Genomic DNA, 19750 nt, shown 5'->3' on the forward strand with positions numbered 1-19750 from the left:
AATTGTAACTACAATAAATTGTTACTTCTGCATTTTGTAAAAAAAATGTGTGATCAAATTACCAATATTGAATACTAAAATCGTAGCTACTGAAAACCTGGGATATTGCAGCTTTGACATTTGGAAGTGAGGCCATCGATAAGTTTCATACACCACTTACAGACTTGCTTATGTCTGATCTGGCTTCTCTGGCTTCTCTTTTTACTGTTCGAAATAGGTATGTGCTTTAAATGTTGCCCATACTTATATACCTCATCTGCTCTCACTGGCCACATTTAAGCATTGTTTAACGTCAGCAATCATGGTTTGTAAGTAAGTTTCATTTGCAACTTTATAAGGCCTTTTAATGATAAGGCAAATAATCACTATTTCAGATCATCCTGGTCCCTAACACGGAAAGCATCCCGATCTTCCTTGGTCCCGGGCTCCCCGATTACATGAAGAACGAGTACCTGCGTTACCGATGTCGTGAACTCCAGTTGCACGTGCACCAGCCAGAACTGCCAGATCTCTGCAAGAAGCATGTGTTCTCCATCTCCGGCATTATCCACCATAGGGCACTTGGTATGCTGTTGGGATGCTCATGTTATCTATCTCCTATTTGAATGTTACTGTCTTTAGGTTTTTAGCAAAGTTTTTAAGAGGACAGGGTGTTGGAGGAAAGGGACAGGGTGTTGGAGGAAAGGGACAGAGGAAAGGGACAGGGTGTTGGAGGAAAGGGACAGGGTGTTGGAGGAAAGGGACAGGGTGTTGGAGGAAAAGGACAGGGTGTTGGAGGAAAGGAAAGGGACAGGGTGTTGGAGGAAAGGGACAGGGTGTTGGAGGAAAGGGACAGGGTGTTGGAGGAAAGGGACAGGGTGTTGGAGGAAAGGGACAGAGGAAAGGGACAGGGTGTTGGAGGAAAGGGACAGGGTGTTGGAGGAAAGGGACAGGGTGTTGGAGGAAAGGGACAGGGTGTTGGAGGAAAGGGACAGGGTGTTGGAGGAAAGGGACAGGGTGTTGGAGGAAAGGGACAGGGTGTTGGAGGAAAGGGACAGGGTGTTGGAGGAAAGGGACAGGGTGTTGGAGGAAAGGGACAGGGTGCTGGAGGAAAGGGACAGGGTGTTGGAGGAAAGGGACAGGGTGTTGGAGGAAAGGGACAGGGTGTTGGAGGAAAGGGACAGGGTGTTGGAGGAAAGGGACAGGGTGTTGGAGGAAAGGGACAGGGTGTTGGAGGAAAGGGACAGGGTGTTGGAGGAAAGGGACAGGGTGTTGGAGGAAAAGGACAGGGTGTTGGAGGAAAGGGACAGGGTGCTGGAGGACAAAAGGGCACATTGTATTGGGCAGTGAATAATCAAAGCATTGTGAATATCATAGAAAATGTTAGAAGTTATGCTTATTTGAAGTAATATTAGGTTTTAACTACTAAATATATAAAATTTATTTGAATTCATATATATATTTCAATTATAAATCAAAACAAGAGAAACATTTGATTATCTAAAGCATTTATTTCTTTGTGGCAGGAGGGTGCACATTCTGATCTCCATGCAGCACCCTTTCATATCCCTCTAGCTAAAACCCTATGTATTTCAAAAAGTATTATCTATTGTTCACTTTTATATCCATATCATCAATTTGAAGTTGTTAACCCAATTACTCTCCAATGCCTACTTACACATATTTTAGATTGTGACTGTAACCTTACTGGTTCCCTATATTTCAGATTGTGACTGTAACCTGACTGGTTCCCTATATTTCAGATTGTGACTGTAACCTGACTGGTTCCCTATATTTCAGATTGTGACTGTAACCTGAATGGTTCCCTGTGACCTGACTGGTTCCCTATATTTCAGATTGTGACTGATCTGACTGGTTCCCTATATTTCAGATTGTGACTGTAACCTGACTGGTTCCCTGTATTTCAGATTGTGACTGTAACCTGACTTGTTCCCTGTATTTTAGATTGTGACTGTAACCTGACTGGTTCCCTGTATTTCAGATTGTGACTGTGTCCTGACTGGTTCCCTGTATTTCAGATTGTGACCGTGACCTGACTGGTTCCCTATATTTCAGATTGTGACTGTGACCTGACTGGTTCTCTGTATTTCAGATTGTGACTGTGACCTGACTGATTCCCTGTATTTCAGATTGTGAGTGTGACCTGACTGGTTCTCTGTATTTCAGATTGTGACTGTAACCTGACTGTTTTTCTGTATTTCAGATTTTGACTGTGACCTGACTGATTCCCTGTATTTCAGATTGTGACTGTGACCTGACAGGTTCTCTGAGTTTTGAGTGTGACCCAGTGGGAGGCCAGTGTCAGTGTAAGGAACACGTGGTGGGACGTCGTTGTGACCAGTGTGCTCCGGGCACTTATGGATTCGGACCAAATGGATGCACACGTAAGTACCGTGTGAGCCTTATTCCATCTCATACTGTTAAAAAACTAAATTATACGAAGGGTCCTCTGTATTCGTGAATATGTGTATCAGTGAGTTCCAATTGATAACAAAATGTATACTATTACAAAAAAAAAAAAAAAAGTGTATTATAAAAGTAGAGTCAAACTCTGTTGGCTCGAACTAGATGTTAAGAACTGATTTCTTTATACTGAAGTTAATCATTCCCTTTTGGCTCTAATTTTACAAGGCTCGAGGGATATTCGCATCTACCTGGGAGTTGAGCTAATGGGGTTCCACTGTACTCTAATGCTGTGTGGGGAATTAAGTTGTTTTAACATGGGTATGTTTATAACATTTTCTCATGGCAATGTCTTAATTTTGCAGCTTGTAATTGCCATGCAATTGGAGCCAGAGATAACTTCTGTGACATTGAGACCGGTCAGTGTTTGTGTATCCCCAATGTTCACAAGCGAATCTGCGAGGAATGTGAACCTGGTTACTATGGTTTCCCGTACTGCCGAGCATGTGATTGTAACGGGAATGCTGAAACCTGTGATAACCTGACTGGAGAGTGTATTTCCTGTACAGACAACACAACAGGGGCTCACTGTGAAAGGTGAGTGATGTTTTATTTTTAAAGATGCCTGTACATTAAGGTTTTAACACATGTGGAATCATATGGATACATATATATCAGTAGTAACATTTCCAGATATATTTATCTCAAATAAAAGAATGAGTTGGGCTAAATTACCCGCCCTGGCATTGGCCCCTGCGTTGTCGATAGCGTCCAGTTAAAATTTAGGGGCAAATTGGCATTTTTAACTCAACTAATCAAAGAAAAGGAGGCTATTATACTCCCAACGGCATCGGTGTCTGCATTAGCTTCAGGTTAAAGTTTAAGGGAAAGTTGGCATTTTCATTTATAACTCCAACACCCTTCATTCAATTAAATTAATAATTCACATAGTTGTTCTGACAGGACCATTACACAATGAGGTTACATAACTCCATATTATCCTTAATACAAATTATGGCCTTTGTTCCTTTTTTCTTTAATTTTTGTTTCTTGATTGTTTTTGAAAGGCACATATAACATCATTAATGCATTAATATCCAGCGTTCTCAATAAGAACTGGCTGCCTGCCAAAATGGACAGTTCACATGGCAATTGGGCCAGTTCAAATCTGAAAAAATAAATTAATTTTAAGTAGAATAAGTAGTAGCCTGTCGGTTAGTTTACTAATTGAGACGGTTAAACCGAATCTTATTGAGAACCCTGAATATCTAAGATAAAGCAGCGTATAGTCAAGAATGCTACCCTACCTCAGCACTTGTTCATATTCATGTACATATACAGAATGAGTTATAAAAAGAAGTGACCAAAATATATTTCCATATAATGAAAATAACTGTCATTCAAACAATTAATACTTTATTGCCATGCAGATGTCTGGCTGGTTTCTATGGCGACCCACGGTTGGATGTGCGTGAGCCATGTCGTGCCTGTATGTGCCCTGGCGGTCCGTACAGCAATGCCCAGCATGCCGATACTTGTTACTACGACCCTAGACTGGAATACGTTGTCTGTGAATGTGACATTGGCTACAAAGGTAGGGCTCAGAGAAGCAACACATTGATTTTATTTAATGCAATCCAGACAATTGGAAATTCTGATTAAGTTATATATGTATATATAATTTATTTATTGTGAGTTGGGAGATTGTGAAAATAATTCTGGAAAAAGAATCAATTCTATAGGGATAAAAAGAAATGATTGAAATAGAGAGTTTGTTTAAAAATGGTAAAATACAGAAAGTGTTTTAAGGATAATACAACTTCATCAAATTAAAATGCAGTGGAACCATGTTGGGTCGAAACTCCCAGGGACCAGAGAAAATGTGTTGAGCCTCGGAAAATTTGAGCCAAACGGGAATGTTTACCTGCAGTTTTTTTAGAAATAGGTCCTTCAAATCTAGTTCAAGCCAGTGAGGATTTCGAGCCAAGTGAGTTCGAGTATGGGTTTTGACTGTATTACAGTAATGCTTTGTAACAACCACAACTGCTTGTTATTTCAGGGCCTGACTGCGGTGTATGTGATGAGAACTACTTTGGAAATCCTCAAGAAGACAACGGTACATGTGGGATGTGTGAATGTAGCGGAAATATTGACCCAGATGATATCGGGAACTGCGACCACGAGACAGGGGAATGCCTCAAGTGTCTATTCAACACCGAGGGCTTCAACTGTGAGAAATGTGAAGCCGGTTACTACGGCGATGCACTCACTCAAAATTGTATCGGTGAGTAGCATTTGTGGACAGTTTTGTCTCCAGAGAAGGCTGTAGTTGAATTGACTGATCTTTTAACAATTCCAATAGCAGAGGCGGACAGTTTTGTCTTCAGAGAAGGCTTTAGTTTAATTGACTGGTCTTTAAAAAATTGTTGAGTAGCAGAGATGAGTTTTGTCTTCAGAGAAGGCTGAAGTTGAATCGACTGTGTTCTTTTTACAATTGTTGAGAAGCAGAGGAGGATAGTTTTGTCTTCAGAGAAGGCTGAAGTTGAATTGACTGGTCTTTTAACACTTGTTGAGTAGCAGTGGTGGACAGATTCATCTTCATAGAAGGCTGTTGTTGAGTCAACTGGTCTTTCAACAATCTGTCGTTATGCTACATGTATCTTAAACCAATTCATGAATTGTCAGGAACATGAAAGTTATCTATTTAAATAGATACACTGATCCTGTTGAATATTTTGCTATCTTAACAAATCCTGTTCAAAATCCAATTATAAGAAATATCGTCTTGAAAGCGTCTGATGGTTTATTCCAGAGTGTGTCTGCAACCCTATTGGCACAAACAAGTCAGCTGGAGATTGTGACCGAGTGTCAGGGCAGTGCCCATGTCTGCCCAACGTCGTGGGTCAGAAGTGTGACATGTCGGCCCCAGGATTCTGGAACATGACTGAGAAAATCGGGGCCATCACATGTGCCTGCGACCCAGACGGAAGCTTTGGCTTTGAGTGTAATGAGGTATGTCGTTTGTTTGATTGTCTGTGTGAAATGATATCATAATTATGATGAAATAGACAATTTCTGTGCAAGCCATCTTAAGGCTGTATAGGAACTGAACAGCCAGCACTTAAAGCTGCACTCTCAAAGATTGATTGTTATGGCAAGGTTGTTGTTTTATTTTATTTTTGAATTAAGCCTTTTTTGGGGGGTAAATGTCTGGAAGCCAGTGATACAAGATTGATGAAAAAAGGTCAGATTGAAGTTTATCATATTTAAGTTCAAAAACGGATGTTTTATGGCTAAAACATTACCAACACATGAAGTAAAATGAATGTTTCGGCAGTTTACCAAACAAAAGAGATCTGTTCTTTTGTGAATTATCTTATATGAATAAATTGAAGGCACTGAGGCATAAATCAGCCAATTCTGATACAATTTCTTAAAAATTATACAAACTGACAATCTGTGAGAATGCAGCTTCAAACCCTCGGTTTCTGTATCCAGATACATAACAAAATATGCAATCATAATCAAGGCTAACTAAAATAAATCAGATCATCATAATAATAAATTTCCAGAAACCTCCTGGTCATATGTATGACTCAATCCTTTCAAATAATGACCCTTTTTTCTCATCCACAGTTCACAGGCCAGTGTGACTGCTTGATGGGGCGTGGTGGGCGCACATGTAGCGAGTGTGAGGACCTGTTTTGGGGAGAACCCACTGAGGAGTGCTACCGTTAGTGTCACATATATTTACTATATAAGGGAATATGTGCATACTTAATGCGATAGAAATCTTTATAGTCAAATTTTGCATTGAAATTGTATGAATATGGAAAGTCATTATGAAATTGAGGATGAAAGCTTCTGATCAAAATATTACAAAAAGTTGTTATAGTCAGTAGAAATATTTAGTTATTAAAAATACTTCCTTAATTTTTGTTATTGCAACTTTATTTTATATCTTACATATTGCAAATAATTCTTTATTTTTGTTGTTATATATTTCGGCTGTACATAATGGGTATATGACTTGTATTTTATTTAGTATATACACATTTATTTTAGCTTGATTGTGACAAAAGTTGATAGAACCACTCTTGAGTATGTTTCTTGGGAAGAATATAGTACTGTGTCCTTTTTTGAGAGGCCATGAGAAAGTACCCCTGGTGGGGATCAAACCCACCACCTCTTGAGTGAGAGACGGACACCTATACCACTAGACCACTCTCACCCCTATGAAATTTATCCTGCTGAATATAGAATATAGCTGTATTTAATCTTCCAGCATGTGAGTGTGACGTACAAGGCTCAGCGCAGGCCCAGTGTGACCGCAAAACCGGCCAGTGTGTGTGTAAGGTGGGAATCAGTGGCTACAAGTGTGACCGATGTGACCGGGGAACCACCGGGGAGCTGCCCAACTGTGTGCCCTGCGGAGATTGCTTTGACAACTGGGATAGGGTTGTCAGGGACCTTAGGGGTGCGTAATGACTTTTTGTCTTTTTTATTATATGAAAATATACAAGTGGCAACATAAATATATCATTCTAAATATTTAAGAATTTGATCAGAAACTAAAAGCTTATCAAGATCATCTTCTTGTAAAATTATTGTTTATGATTTTGTTTAAGAAAGTTTCCAACAATAATTATAATCCGTTGGCAAAAATTTCAAAACAGTGAAAAATATGGAAATGTTATTTCACAATTTAAATAGTGAAATATCATTTTTATTTCACTGATAAATCTCTACAAACCACTGGAAAGCATATAAAAAATGTTCACTTTACCACTGTGAATAACTGAAAATGATATTTTCTTCCAGACCAAACTAGCTCACTGGTAAGCCAGGCTGAGAATATCGCCATTGAGGGTGCGGCCGGGGCGTTTGACAAGGAGTTCCGTGTGATGGAGGATAACCTGGCTGAGATACGAAGAATCGTGGAGGGTGCAGGCGTATCTTCTTATGACGTTGAGGAGTTACAGATGATGATTAAAACCATGAGGTAAATGAGGCGTGAATTTCAATTTATAGAGACATGTTTCATTTGTATTGAAACTCAACTGATTTGGAATTTGTATCTTTTTTAAAACTTAGCTGAATACTGAATAACTAAATATTGAGCCAACATGAAGCTGGTAATAATATTTTTTATGAATTAAATTAAAAAACATAAGATTAGCTTTGAACTAGTTTCAAGTCAAATTTAAAACAGTTTAAAGTCCTAGTGCATTTTAAATACAAAATAAAATTTGAATTTATTATAGTTTGTTTATAATGCCTTAAGAACAAGCTTAAAATTTGCTATATTTTATGGTATGAAAGAGAATTATGAAATTTTGTTTATCTATGATATTTTGTTTAATATTATGCCTTAAGAACTTACTATATTTGCTAATAAATTTATGCCCCTCCTCTGTGCAGGGAGAACCTGACTGCCAACATCGAGGACCTGGATACCATGGATGAGAACCTCCAGACCACTATGGGTCGTATACAGGAGGGGAACAGTCGCATATCTGCCCTACAGCTAGGTGTAGAGGAACTCAACAAGAAGGCCGAGTTGCTCCGGAAAAATGCTAGCGATATACAGGCTCAGGACGTTGAAGGTATTGTAGAGACTTGCAACATTTTGAAGAAATGTATGGATTAATGAGTTCAATGGTTATGTTAAAGCTGCGCTCTAACAGATGGACTGTTTTGACCACTTTTATATGTTTTATTTTAGAATGTCCAATTTTTGCACAAATGTCTGATAACCAGTGATATAAGACTGCTGAATAAGGATCAGATCACTGTTTGTTTTATGTTGAAATACTCATTTTTCATAATTCGTTAGTAACACTTTTAGCCACAAATCTTCACTTTTGAAATGCAAAAACTGCGATCTGATATTTTGTCACCAGTCTTATAACAATTGTTTCTAGATATTGACACAAAAATTGGTTCATTCCAAGGCAAAAAAATTAAAAGGTCAAAAGGGTCAATTTGTAGGAGTGCAGGTTTAAGATCTCATGAAAAAATCCTGAAAAGAATGAGTTTTTTATTTTATTACTTGTAGTGAAATACATAAGACTATAAGATTTAGAACAGAGAAATTATTTTTTATCAGATGATTTTTAAATCACAGAAAAAATAAATAAAAATAAATATATGTATGAAATACTTATATTAAAATAAATATATGTATGAAATACTTATATTAAAATAAATATATGTATGAAATACTTATATTGTTCACAGTCCGATTTCTAAAACCTAGATAACTTTGACATTATTATATATCAATTGCTGAAAATTACTAAAATAAAAATGACTTAATTACTCATATTTTTCACAGTCTGATTTCTAAAACCTAGTTAAATTTGAAATTATTATATATCAATAGATGGTTAAATAACTAAAAAAAAAATGACTTAAATACTGGTATTGGTTGATTCTTTTATAACTATTGCAACGTATACCTTTGTTGGTGGACGTGAAATGCAAAAACTGCGATCTGATATTTTGTCACCAGTCTTATAACAATTGTTTCTAGATATTGACACAAAAATTGGTTCATTCCAAGGCAAAAAAATTAAAAGGTCAAAAGGGTCAATTTGTAGGAGTGCAGGTTTAAGATCTCATGAAAAAATCCTGAAAAGGATGAGTTTTTTATTTTATTACTTGTAGTGAAATACATAAGACTATAAGATTTAGAACAGAGAAATTATTTTTTATCAGATGATTTTTAAATCACAGAAAAAATAAATAAAAATAAATATATGTATGAAATACTTATATTAAAATAAATATATGTATGAAATACTTATATTAAAATAAATATATGTATGAAATACTTATATTGTTCACAGTCCGATTTCTAAAACCTAGATAACTTTGACATTATTATATATCAATTGCTGAAAATTACTAAAATAAAAATGACTTAATTACTCATATTTTTCACAGTCTGATTTCTAAAACCTAGTTAAATTTGAAATTATTATATATCAATAGATGGTTAAATAACTAAAAAAAAATGACTTAAATACTTATATTTTTCACAGACCGATTTCTTAACATTGTTGAATTTTACCCATCCAGGTGCAATCAACATCACACGAGAGGCTGAACAGAGGTCCCTGCAGGCACAGAGTGTAGTGGATGGCACCAACAAGTACCTAGATGACTCTGCCGCTGTTCGTGGCCGTGTAGAGAAAATCCTGGAAGACAACTTAAGTGACTTCAACACAAGTATTGAGAACAACCAGGAGGCCCTCAGAGAGCTTGACGATAAAGTGTCTATGCTCAGTGATATGCTCCCGGAAATTAATGGCAAAGTAAGTATGGGATACTGGATGGTGAAAATGTGTATCTGCTGTGGTAATTAAATACAGTTGAAATCTGGTGGCTCAAATTTGCTTGGCTCAAATTCCTCGTTGGCTCAAACTAGATTTAAAGGACCGATTTCTTTACACTGTAGGTAAACGTTTTCGCTTGGCTCTAATTTTCCAAGGCTCGAGGTATTTCCACCGGTCCCTAGGAGTTCAAGCGAACAGGGTTCAACTGTACACACAAAGTTAATTAAATAAACACAAACTTTAATGGTTTGATTACTGTTGTCATTTTATCGAATAAGCGCCATTGATACCAGTACATCATGTTGAAAATATTTCAGAATTTTGCTTAATGAAGTGTTTAAAGCCATATTTTTACCTTTTTCTGCAGGTGTGTGATCGTTCAGGTGACCCATGTGATGATGTGTGTGGCGGGGGTGGGTGTGGCTCTTGTGGAGGGCCCAGCTGTGAAAAAGGGGCTGTTACCAGGGCAGATAATGCCCTGGACCTGGCCATGAAGGCAGAAACTCTCCTGAATGTAAAGGAAAACAATGCTCAAGGACTTGCAACAAATGTAAGTGTTGAACCCACATTGTATTGAATTGATCAGAATTTTGATTTAATTTTACAACAACTTCCAAATTTGATTGTTGCTGTTTTAATTCTGTATTGTTAATATTATTGTTAATTTTATTTTATCACCAATACATTTTGGGTTCATAAATTGGACACAGGCGTTAAATTTGACATCAATGCATCATGTTTATAAAGGCAAACACAGTATATGAGATTCACATTACATTTCTAAGAAGCCCCTCTCTCTGTCCAGGTTTCCCGTGCCCATGACCTTTCCCAGATGGCCAAAATGGAGGCCCAGATGGCATTTGCTGAGGCGTCGAAGGCCAAGACGGCCTCAGAGGACACGAGAGCTGACCTAGAGAAACTCCTGACTGATGTGAGAGATTTCCTGCAGCTGAATGGGGCAGAACCAAAAAACATAGAGGCTGTGAGTATTGAACACTATCTGGATTATACATATGACCTCATTGAAAGAGTTTAAAGGTTCATTGTGATCAATTTTTGACCGTCGTCCCATCATATACCTTTGCTAGTCTATGTCTTGTGTATGTTTTTCCGAAATAAATCACACATAAATTGTCAGTGTTTAAGTAAATGTGTGCCATTTTCATTCAAACTTGCCATGCCTGTCTAGCAAAATATTTACTCAAGTACTTCTCTAAGGCCGAAGTAAATTTTTTATTTGGATCGGGTTACTTGACCCTACCTACAAAATAGGCGCTGACCTCACCGTTTTTAGTCATTTGTCAATTAAAAAGAAATTCAGTTGTTAAGTTTTGTGTTTTAATATATAGTTTAAAACCTTTTAAGCTCAATACCAGATTACTTTATCACCACTCTCCAATAATGACAATAACGTTCTTATATAAAGCTTTTTGGAAATGGATGTAACCCTAACCAAACCATTATTTTATTTGGCCCAACACATTTGTTTCAGACCGCGAATGAGGTACTGGCTATGACAATCTCGCTACAGCCTGAGCAGGTGATCCAACTTGCCCAGGAGATTAACCAGACAATCCAGGGTCTACAGAACATCGACAACATCCTTGATGACACACGTGAGGACCTCGGCACTGCTGAGAAGCTCAAAGAGAGAGCAGAAAATGCCTCGTAAGTGATATGTGTAATTTATTTTTAGCTCGACAATTCAAAGAATAAGGATAGCTATACTACTCATCCTAGCTTTGGCATCAGACCTTGATTAAGGTTTGCATGTAAGCAATTTCAAGTCATTATCTCGGCAAATACATCATGTATTGCATTAAAACAAAGATATATCCAACCTGATTAATTTATGAAGTGAGATAATGCAAATGAATATTATGCAAAAAAATGGGCCTTTATTATTTGACTAAGAAATTCTGCTTAATGTTTTGCATGTAATCGCATTAAAGTTAATATATCTCGGCAAATACATCATGTATTGCATTGAAACTTTAGACATGTGTTCCCAACTATCCAACTTATTTAGTTAATGAAGTTAGATAACTCTATCTTAAATTTAATATGAAAAATGGGCCGTTATTTTTCCTCTAAGCAGCTCTGGTTAATGTTTTAAGGTATTGTCAGCACAAATAGGTTAATATCTCAACAACTACTTGATGTATTGCATCGAGACTTGATACAACAGTTCTCAGTTAGATAACTCTATACACATAACGGTTACTTTATTTAACCTAATGCCTTTGTATGTTACTGATACTGATTGGCACCAAAAAAATTTTTTCTGTAATGAATTTCAGAACAATTATTTAATAAAATGTTTTACTCTTTGATATTATAATTGTAAAAATAATACCAAAATGTAAAAAAAAATTGAGTCGGAGACCGGGTTCGAACAGGTGTCGCCAAAATTTCAGTTCAGTGTTGTATCCACTGTGCTACAAAGGCTTACCCTAAACAGTAGGGATATTTAAGCTATATACCTGACTTGGTAATATCACGTGATAACATCGACTAGCCAATCATGCATAAGGAATGAATTCTACTAGGTAGGCATACCTAGTAATCTTTTTTAATGGAAAAATACGTAAAAGCTGCGAAAGATAAATTAATTGTAAGCTATGTGGTACTTCAGTTAGTAAGTTTCAATGCATTGTACACATAGATAGCAAGTTTATATCAGTTTTCGACAATTTTCTCTTTTTTTTTCCCTATTTCATCATACAGAGTACAGCCCCTTTAAGACTTCAATTTATCTGTAAAGCATATCAGAACTTGTAGTATGTACAAAAAAATTATTTCTTTGACATGCAGAAAGGCAGCAGCAGCCATCTTGGACATAGCCCAGGGTGTTTTGAAGGCACTGAACGGCTCAAAGGAGGCTCAAGACAAGGCTAAGATGGCCATCGACCAAGCCGACAGTGACATCAGCGATGCCCAAACCGATCTTACACAGGTAACTTGGAAAAAACAAGGAAAATGTGTCTAATCTTTTGCTGTGTATGCTTTTATGACAGATATATTTCTGAAATAACATAAATAATTGTTTTCCTTGTATTTGATTTACCCGCTTTCATGTCAAATTATTGCCGAATTATTATCGAATGAGTAACTAGGATTGGTATTAAGCTGGTTTACTGGTTCAGGGAGGATAATATTCAGGATTAATCCAAAAATCAGGATTGAGAGCTTTCATTATGTCTCCCCGATTCATGGGAAGTCATATTGTTTTTGCCCTGTCCGTCAGTCCGTCCGTCAGTCCGTACATCACACTTCGTTTCCACTGAATAACTATAGAACACTTAGACCCAGGAACTTCATACTTGGTATGCTTTCGGTTTGTATGTATCCCCTTAATTTTCCCTTCAGATCGAGTCAGAAACTACGGCCGCAGAGGAGAAGTCTAAGAACACGATGGACAAGGTGGATACGTTGCGGGAGAACCTGGACGGGCTACAGACAAAGATTACCGAGAATGAGTTCAAGGTGAAAAATGCCGAGGACACAGCTAATGAGGCAGAAAACCTCGCTAACCAGGCATCTACGGTAAGGAAATTGTTTAGTACAGTGTTGTAGCACTTAACATGTAGGGGCCCTCGTATTAAGGATCGTATGATGACTTTTTTTGAATCAGTATCCCAGAGAAAGAACGATATATATTTTAATACAAAATCTAAGAATGAAGTTGTAAGAGCTAGAGTATTAAAATTTGTTAAGTAAAACTTTCAATTCAATTTGTGGAAATATTATTGAGTTGATTTTATGATATGTTGTCAAATATGTCATTAAGTGGCCTTGTAGTGTCCATTTTGGGCCGAAATTGAAAACCCCACATATTTTTCGGTCCAAATTTTAAGCCATTTTCTGTAACTGCAACCGGTCCGGCAAAGTCAAAATCAGTTCAGACCGGTAAATTGCCGGTTTTTAGAAGCCCTGAATATATGTGTAAAACTGCTTGATATGCTATCATAGGATGGAATGCAATCAAATGTCTTCATCAACCCACAACATTATCTCGAGAAATAAACTAAGTTTGAAACTGAAAACATAAAATATAATTAGTTAGTTTAAAAAATATCTATTTTCATGAAAATATATTGAAAATATATATAACATAAATGATATTGTAATGATTGAGTAGGAATAGCTAAAAGGTTATATTTTAACATCTGGTCCTCTATCAAATGAATTATAATAATAAGTTGTTTATTTAATGATTTTTGTGAAGTTTAATGAATTATAGTGTAATCAAAATAAAATTTCATCAAATTTTCACCTTTTTTTTCTGTTTGTTTATCAATATGATGCGGAAATGATTTAGACCACATAATAAATTTTTTTTATCACTGGATTGGAAATTCAATTCTCTACAATCTTTACAAAGCTCACTTATTGATTAAACCAAAAGAAATACCAAGAAAATAGGTTTGTAATACATTAGGGTCAATATTCCAATAATGACCAATATATACGGGTACTGATATGTACTGATAAGCCATACACTGGCAGGCCTATTATGGCTTGTTTTGACATGAAGAAAATGGTTAATTGATTTCACCATATTAGTCATACACTTTTCGTGCTAGCACTGCCACTGTATAATGAGGTTTTCCCTGTTATTTCAAAACTTATTACATTTTATATAATGATAGATTTTTTTATTTGATTTTCAGAAAGCACAAAGTCTTGAAGATCAGTACCCAGATGTTTTGAATAAACTGAACGACAAATACAACTCGACTGCTGATGCCAAGAGCAGGGTGGAGAATCTGAGAAAGCGTGCCGATGACCTGGCCACAGAATCTACTGCCAAACTGAAGAAATTAAGAGGTGTGTATGCCCTTAACAAAGCATGAAATGGACATAAATAACTGTAAAATTTTAATTTAGTAGTTTTGTTGGTCAATTTTAATTAATGAAAACTAAAAACATTTGCAATGCATGTATTTTAAGGAAATAGAGATCCTTTTTAATACCAGACTCCCAAGAGATTTCTTTTAAAAGTTACCATTTACCGGTATGAATGCTTATAAATTGTGTTAATATTGTATATTTTTGCAATGTCTAAGACTGATTTCTCTTTATTTCCAGATATGAACACGGAGTTTGAGAATTATGAACAGCAGCTTGTTAAGCTAACCAGTCGTATAGATGAATATAATGCTAATATGACCAAATACTTGGAGGCTATTCAACAGAAGGCCAATGACTATAGAACATGTACAACATAGTTACGTATAGGGCATTAGTTATAAAGCTGACTTTCACTGAGGACAATTGCAATATTTGATCTGTTTTGTGTGTAAATTGATTTTGTGCGACGTATTTTGGATGTCGGCTGACTGACAGATTCACTACAGCTGTGAAACGCCTCTCGACTTTTTCTTGAATTAATTTCATTTTTGTTGTTCAAGAGATTGTGTTTCCAAAGCAAAGGAATGTCCGGACCAAAGAAACTCTGATATGTAATGTACAGTGAAAACCAAACAATGTATAAATATCTACTTAATGGATCGAAATAATAGACAAGTAAGCCAACACCTTAGGGAGGGATAACTGAGGACTGTTGTCAAGATGTTCCGATTTACTTTTCTCATTTTGACTGGAAAAAAATCTAGTGAAACTGACAGTAGAAAGTTGGTGTGGAAACTAATGCAATTAAATTTGCGTAAGATATCTACCAGTATATGCTTTATGTGACTGTAATGTGAGTTTCATTCAATGGGCTGTTTCAGTAAAGATTTAAAGTCGATTTTAGTCGTAAATTGAAATTATCTTAGTGTTATAGTTGCATTATTTTGCTACATATTTGAGTGAACAGAAATTGAGCCAGTATTTAAAATGAATGCAAAGTTAAGAATAAAAATCAGTATGTTCCCATTATTGACATTTATACAGATTAAAGATTATTTACTGGTAATATAAATAAAATCCTCAAATGTTAAATACTTTTTGAAAAGGGCCACAGGAACTTTACAAATTGCCACACAATTCAAGCGAGTATTGGAAGAGATTTTTGAATAAGGTTCTAGATATTCTCTTGAAGAGAAATATTGAAGGTTAGAAAGAAAGGAAATGGTATCTTTTCATAGTAAGCAATTCATTTAAATTCATTCTCAGGTTTACGGCATAGAATTGTATTTTTGTTGAATCTCAAATGAGACAGTCTTCAGGAAAGTAGCAATGTACAGTGGAAGAGTCAGTGACCCGGAGCTTTGTTAGGTTTACGATATGTTTCACTTGTTTAACGGCCAGTATTTACACAGCGAGTAGATTATTTATTGTTATAATGTTGAATCCGGTATGCTGTACTTAATGTGTATAGAATGTTAACTGTACACAGTTAAAACTCTTTTAACGTAGCATATGCTTAAATCTTACACCGATTTAAAGGGGAAATATGTTACGCTTGGTAACATTTGAATCTCTTCCAAAGATAATTGATTTGTCAACAGTCTGGTGTGTAAAAAAACCCCATTAAAATACGGACAATTTCACTTTTTTGAAAGGAATTTGAAAAATGGTCATGTATATGAATGACATCAGTTTAAGTTTTCTCGGTGGCTTGACAATAATCGACTGCTTTACACATAATATGATGATGGTTCTGTGTTTTATCTATTCTGTTTGTTCATCTTTTCACCAATCTCTCATGTGATACATACAACTTACCCCCCGTGCCATAAGACGATCGCTTGTATAAAAATGTAGTTATTTAGTCAAAGCTTTGTTTTATAGGGCTAAAAAGCAATTTTATTCACAAAGTCTTGTTTTAACTGTTCCTTGCTATTTTTTTGTATCCATGTTTTGTTTTAAACCAAATGCTGCTTTGGCGTTTTATTGTGTACGAAAACGTATTTTTTATCTGTATTATAAATCGTGTATTTTATGATTTTTTTTTATAACTAGATTCAGAATTATGGCAAAAAATGGCTTATACATGTAGATAAGGATGTTAAACAAAGACGCATATATAATATTCCATGAGTTTAATTGATTTTAAAATCATTTTGAAATACAACAAAGAACTATAAGAAGTCATTAGTTTCATAGAATGTTTGAACAAATTAAAATAGATATCGTCTTAGAACTGCAAAGATTGAATGAATGAAATAAATATGGATTTTAATTTATGATTTTAACTTAAGAACTTTGTCATAATTCTGAAGCCAGTTTTAGTCTTGTGTACAATGTACCATTCTTTATGGTACCCATGTTTGGCTATTCTATATCATGAACTCTGGGACATCCAGTGTGTGTATACCACGTGATAAATTACGTCATAAATGCTACGTCGGAAATTATCAGGTGCTATACACACACTGACATCGCTGTCCTATCTTTTATGGTGTACCTAACATTAAAACTTGCATTGTATTTACTCATTATCAGCATACGTGTAAATTCATTAGATTTTTACAATTTCAAAAGGACTGCTTGACAATAACTTATTGCTTTCAATTATATCTATTGCAAAAGAACAAATTTCAATAGTTTGATCAAAACCTTCAATGTACATTGTAAATATATTTTGCTGATTTGAAAAAAAGAGAAGAAATGGTGACTGTAATTTTAATAGATAACTGTGTCCATGTTTAATTTGTGTACACACATAATAGGCTGAAGCTAGACACGGCCTGTGCTATTTATAGAAGCATTTTCCTGTATCATCATCGTTTATTTTTACCAAAAACCCATAAGGCTTTCAATGCCAGTTTTTAATTGTGTTGTGACAAAAGTTCTCTTAGCAAAATTGAGCTACGAATATCATATCTTGTGCCAAGTCGTTGTGAGTCACAAATTATATATTTATATTATACATTTATACATACTTTGTATATTTATAGTGTATTTGATAATTAAGAAATTACCTCAGTTTGCGAGAATTTAGTCAATTTTATATAGAATATAGTATGTACAACCATAATTACTACCTATGTTATAATAGCATAATTTACTACTTCAAAACCTGACATACAGGTAGCTATACTGCAGGTATACCTTTGTATTGGAAACTTATTATTGCCAGTTCTTTTCTTTTGCTTCTTACAGAATAATTCATTCACTGTGATAATAAATTGAACGAGGAATTTAGAAATCTTCCAAACTATTTCTGTAACATAAATCACATGGCTGGAGTAACAGCTCAATGTTATTCCTTGTATGAAACTTTGAATTCGGTAAATTCATTAGTTTCAAAAAGCTTACTGAAATGAAATATCGCATAAATATATGCGTCAATAATAAGAATGTTAATATGTAATGGAAATATGATAAATTAATTGTTTGATTTTAATTCAGGACACCTTAGATCAAATACAGCACCACCGGGCCTCAATTTCTTGAAACTTCTGATGCCTCTTATAACAGGTTTAAGCTAAGCTCACTTTCTTAATTTTGCTATAATTCAGTTTTTGTATTTACTTCTTTAATATTTCTTAGACTTCAAATAGGAATTATCTTTCTTATTATTACGATTAACCATTGTTCTTTTCTCAAAATCTAATTTAAGTATGCATTTTGGCTTTTTGAAATAAGCTACTTATGCCTGTTAGCCTTCAGAAGTTTCGAGAAATTGGAACCCCGATTATAAATAAACACAATCAATTCTCAAGAAGCTAATTGCTCAATTTTTGTGATCTTGGCGCCAGTGCATCCATCATAGACTAACATCCTTTTATCCCTCAGAAATACATGAAAATCAACTTCCTTTTCAATCATTGGTTAGGTTTGTTTTTAGCAGTTTGTGCGTTACTGTTAAGGCATTATCACTTGTGTTATAAATAAGCCCGTCTGTAAACAAATCTATAGGCATACACTACATGTTCATTTTGTGATCAGTACCAAATGTCAATAATAATGACCAAATTTATGTCGTCTATCTTTAAATCAACTGCCGTTGTGGCAAACGAACCAGTCAAAAATGTGTAAATACTAGTTGTAGCATAATATGAGTGTACCAGATCTGTTTTCTGGTGTTTTGGTAGGTTGTCTATAATGTTTATCATGGTTTTGAAGCTTTAGTAATTTTGTACTCAATGCATTTTTGTTTAAACATTTGGTATTACTTTTGTGTACACAAATAAAAAGCAACGTAATAAATTGGCAGTCCCTCCACTGAGTAGTTTTGATTTGCATGTACAAAAACTTCCGCCCTGGTCCGTCCTTTCCTAAGGGAATTTCTTATGTGGACTTACAAGGTCATATGAGCCTGCAGTTTAAACTTCAGTTTTGGATATTGAATTGATGCTTATAATATGTGACCCTAATGTTAACAGTAATCTTCAATGCTTTTGGTTGTCCAGTTAGCACAGTGGCTAGCACACTTGCTTCTCACCAAGGCGACCTGGGTTCAAATCCCAGTCTGGGCGCATGTGAGTTTTGTTGGTGGTCACCAAGCTGTACAAGTGGGTTTTCTCCGGGTACTCCAGTTTCACTTCATGCCACAAGACCAGACTCTCGGGCAACATCGTGCCAACAAGAGTGACTATATAAATTAATAAGAAGTTTAAACTTCATGGCTTTCTAAAAGGACGTACAGTGCTAGGAAGCACTGCTGCAAAACAACTTAGTACTTGACAGATAAACATGAAATTAATCGATGGAAACTGTTGAAAGAGATAAATACTGATGAAGAAAGACGGCAAGTTGGCATAATGCTTGTTGACATGTTAGTGTTTGAAACGATCAAGTGACTTGCAAGGTGATCGGAGAACATATTCCACACTTGAGCGAGGAAACTAAGACAACATGAAGGCAGATACGATTGTTGGTTTATTCTTTAAATCATGTAAAATGATGTATTATCGGCCACAAATCTAGGCTTGCTCTTAGGAAATACTGTATTTGCTTATTTTGGGACCATCTGGTGTCAAGTCCCTTTAATCTGTATTTTATAGTGTGAACTATGTGAACCATGAATTAAAATCTTAAATTATTTAAATCTGTCAAACCTGTAATAAGAAATCATCTTGACATTGTTTTATTTTGGGCAAATTTTAGGCTGA

General features: G+C 35.5%; 1 protein-coding gene across 2 annotated transcripts in view; it reads left to right on the top strand.

Moving 5' to 3' along the window:
• LOC128217187 (laminin subunit beta-1-like) overlaps positions 1–18860 on the top strand; it is a 46860-nt gene extending 28000 nt beyond the window's left edge. For both annotated transcript variants that reach the window (XM_052924134.1, XM_052924135.1), the window contains exons 14-31: positions 375–564; positions 2241–2384; positions 2769–3000; positions 3834–3997; positions 4463–4687; positions 5216–5415; positions 6040–6136; positions 6689–6880; positions 7225–7405; positions 7825–8009; positions 9487–9722; positions 10111–10293; positions 10549–10725; positions 11236–11411; positions 12558–12699; positions 13113–13289; positions 14417–14573; positions 14835–18860. In XM_052924134.1, coding sequence (XP_052780094.1) covers positions 375–564; positions 2241–2384; positions 2769–3000; positions 3834–3997; positions 4463–4687; positions 5216–5415; positions 6040–6136; positions 6689–6880; positions 7225–7405; positions 7825–8009; positions 9487–9722; positions 10111–10293; positions 10549–10725; positions 11236–11411; positions 12558–12699; positions 13113–13289; positions 14417–14573; positions 14835–14974 — 3198 coding nt within the window. In that variant the 3' untranslated portion in view covers positions 14975–18860. The remainder of the gene's footprint in view (positions 1–374; positions 565–2240; positions 2385–2768; positions 3001–3833; positions 3998–4462; positions 4688–5215; positions 5416–6039; positions 6137–6688; positions 6881–7224; positions 7406–7824; positions 8010–9486; positions 9723–10110; positions 10294–10548; positions 10726–11235; positions 11412–12557; positions 12700–13112; positions 13290–14416; positions 14574–14834) is intronic.
• Positions 18861–19750: the final 890 nt, after the last annotated feature.

This window comes from Mya arenaria, chromosome 14 (assembly GCF_026914265.1).
Source record: "Mya arenaria isolate MELC-2E11 chromosome 14, ASM2691426v1".
NCBI classification, from domain to species: Eukaryota; Metazoa; Mollusca; class Bivalvia; order Myida; family Myidae; genus Mya; species Mya arenaria.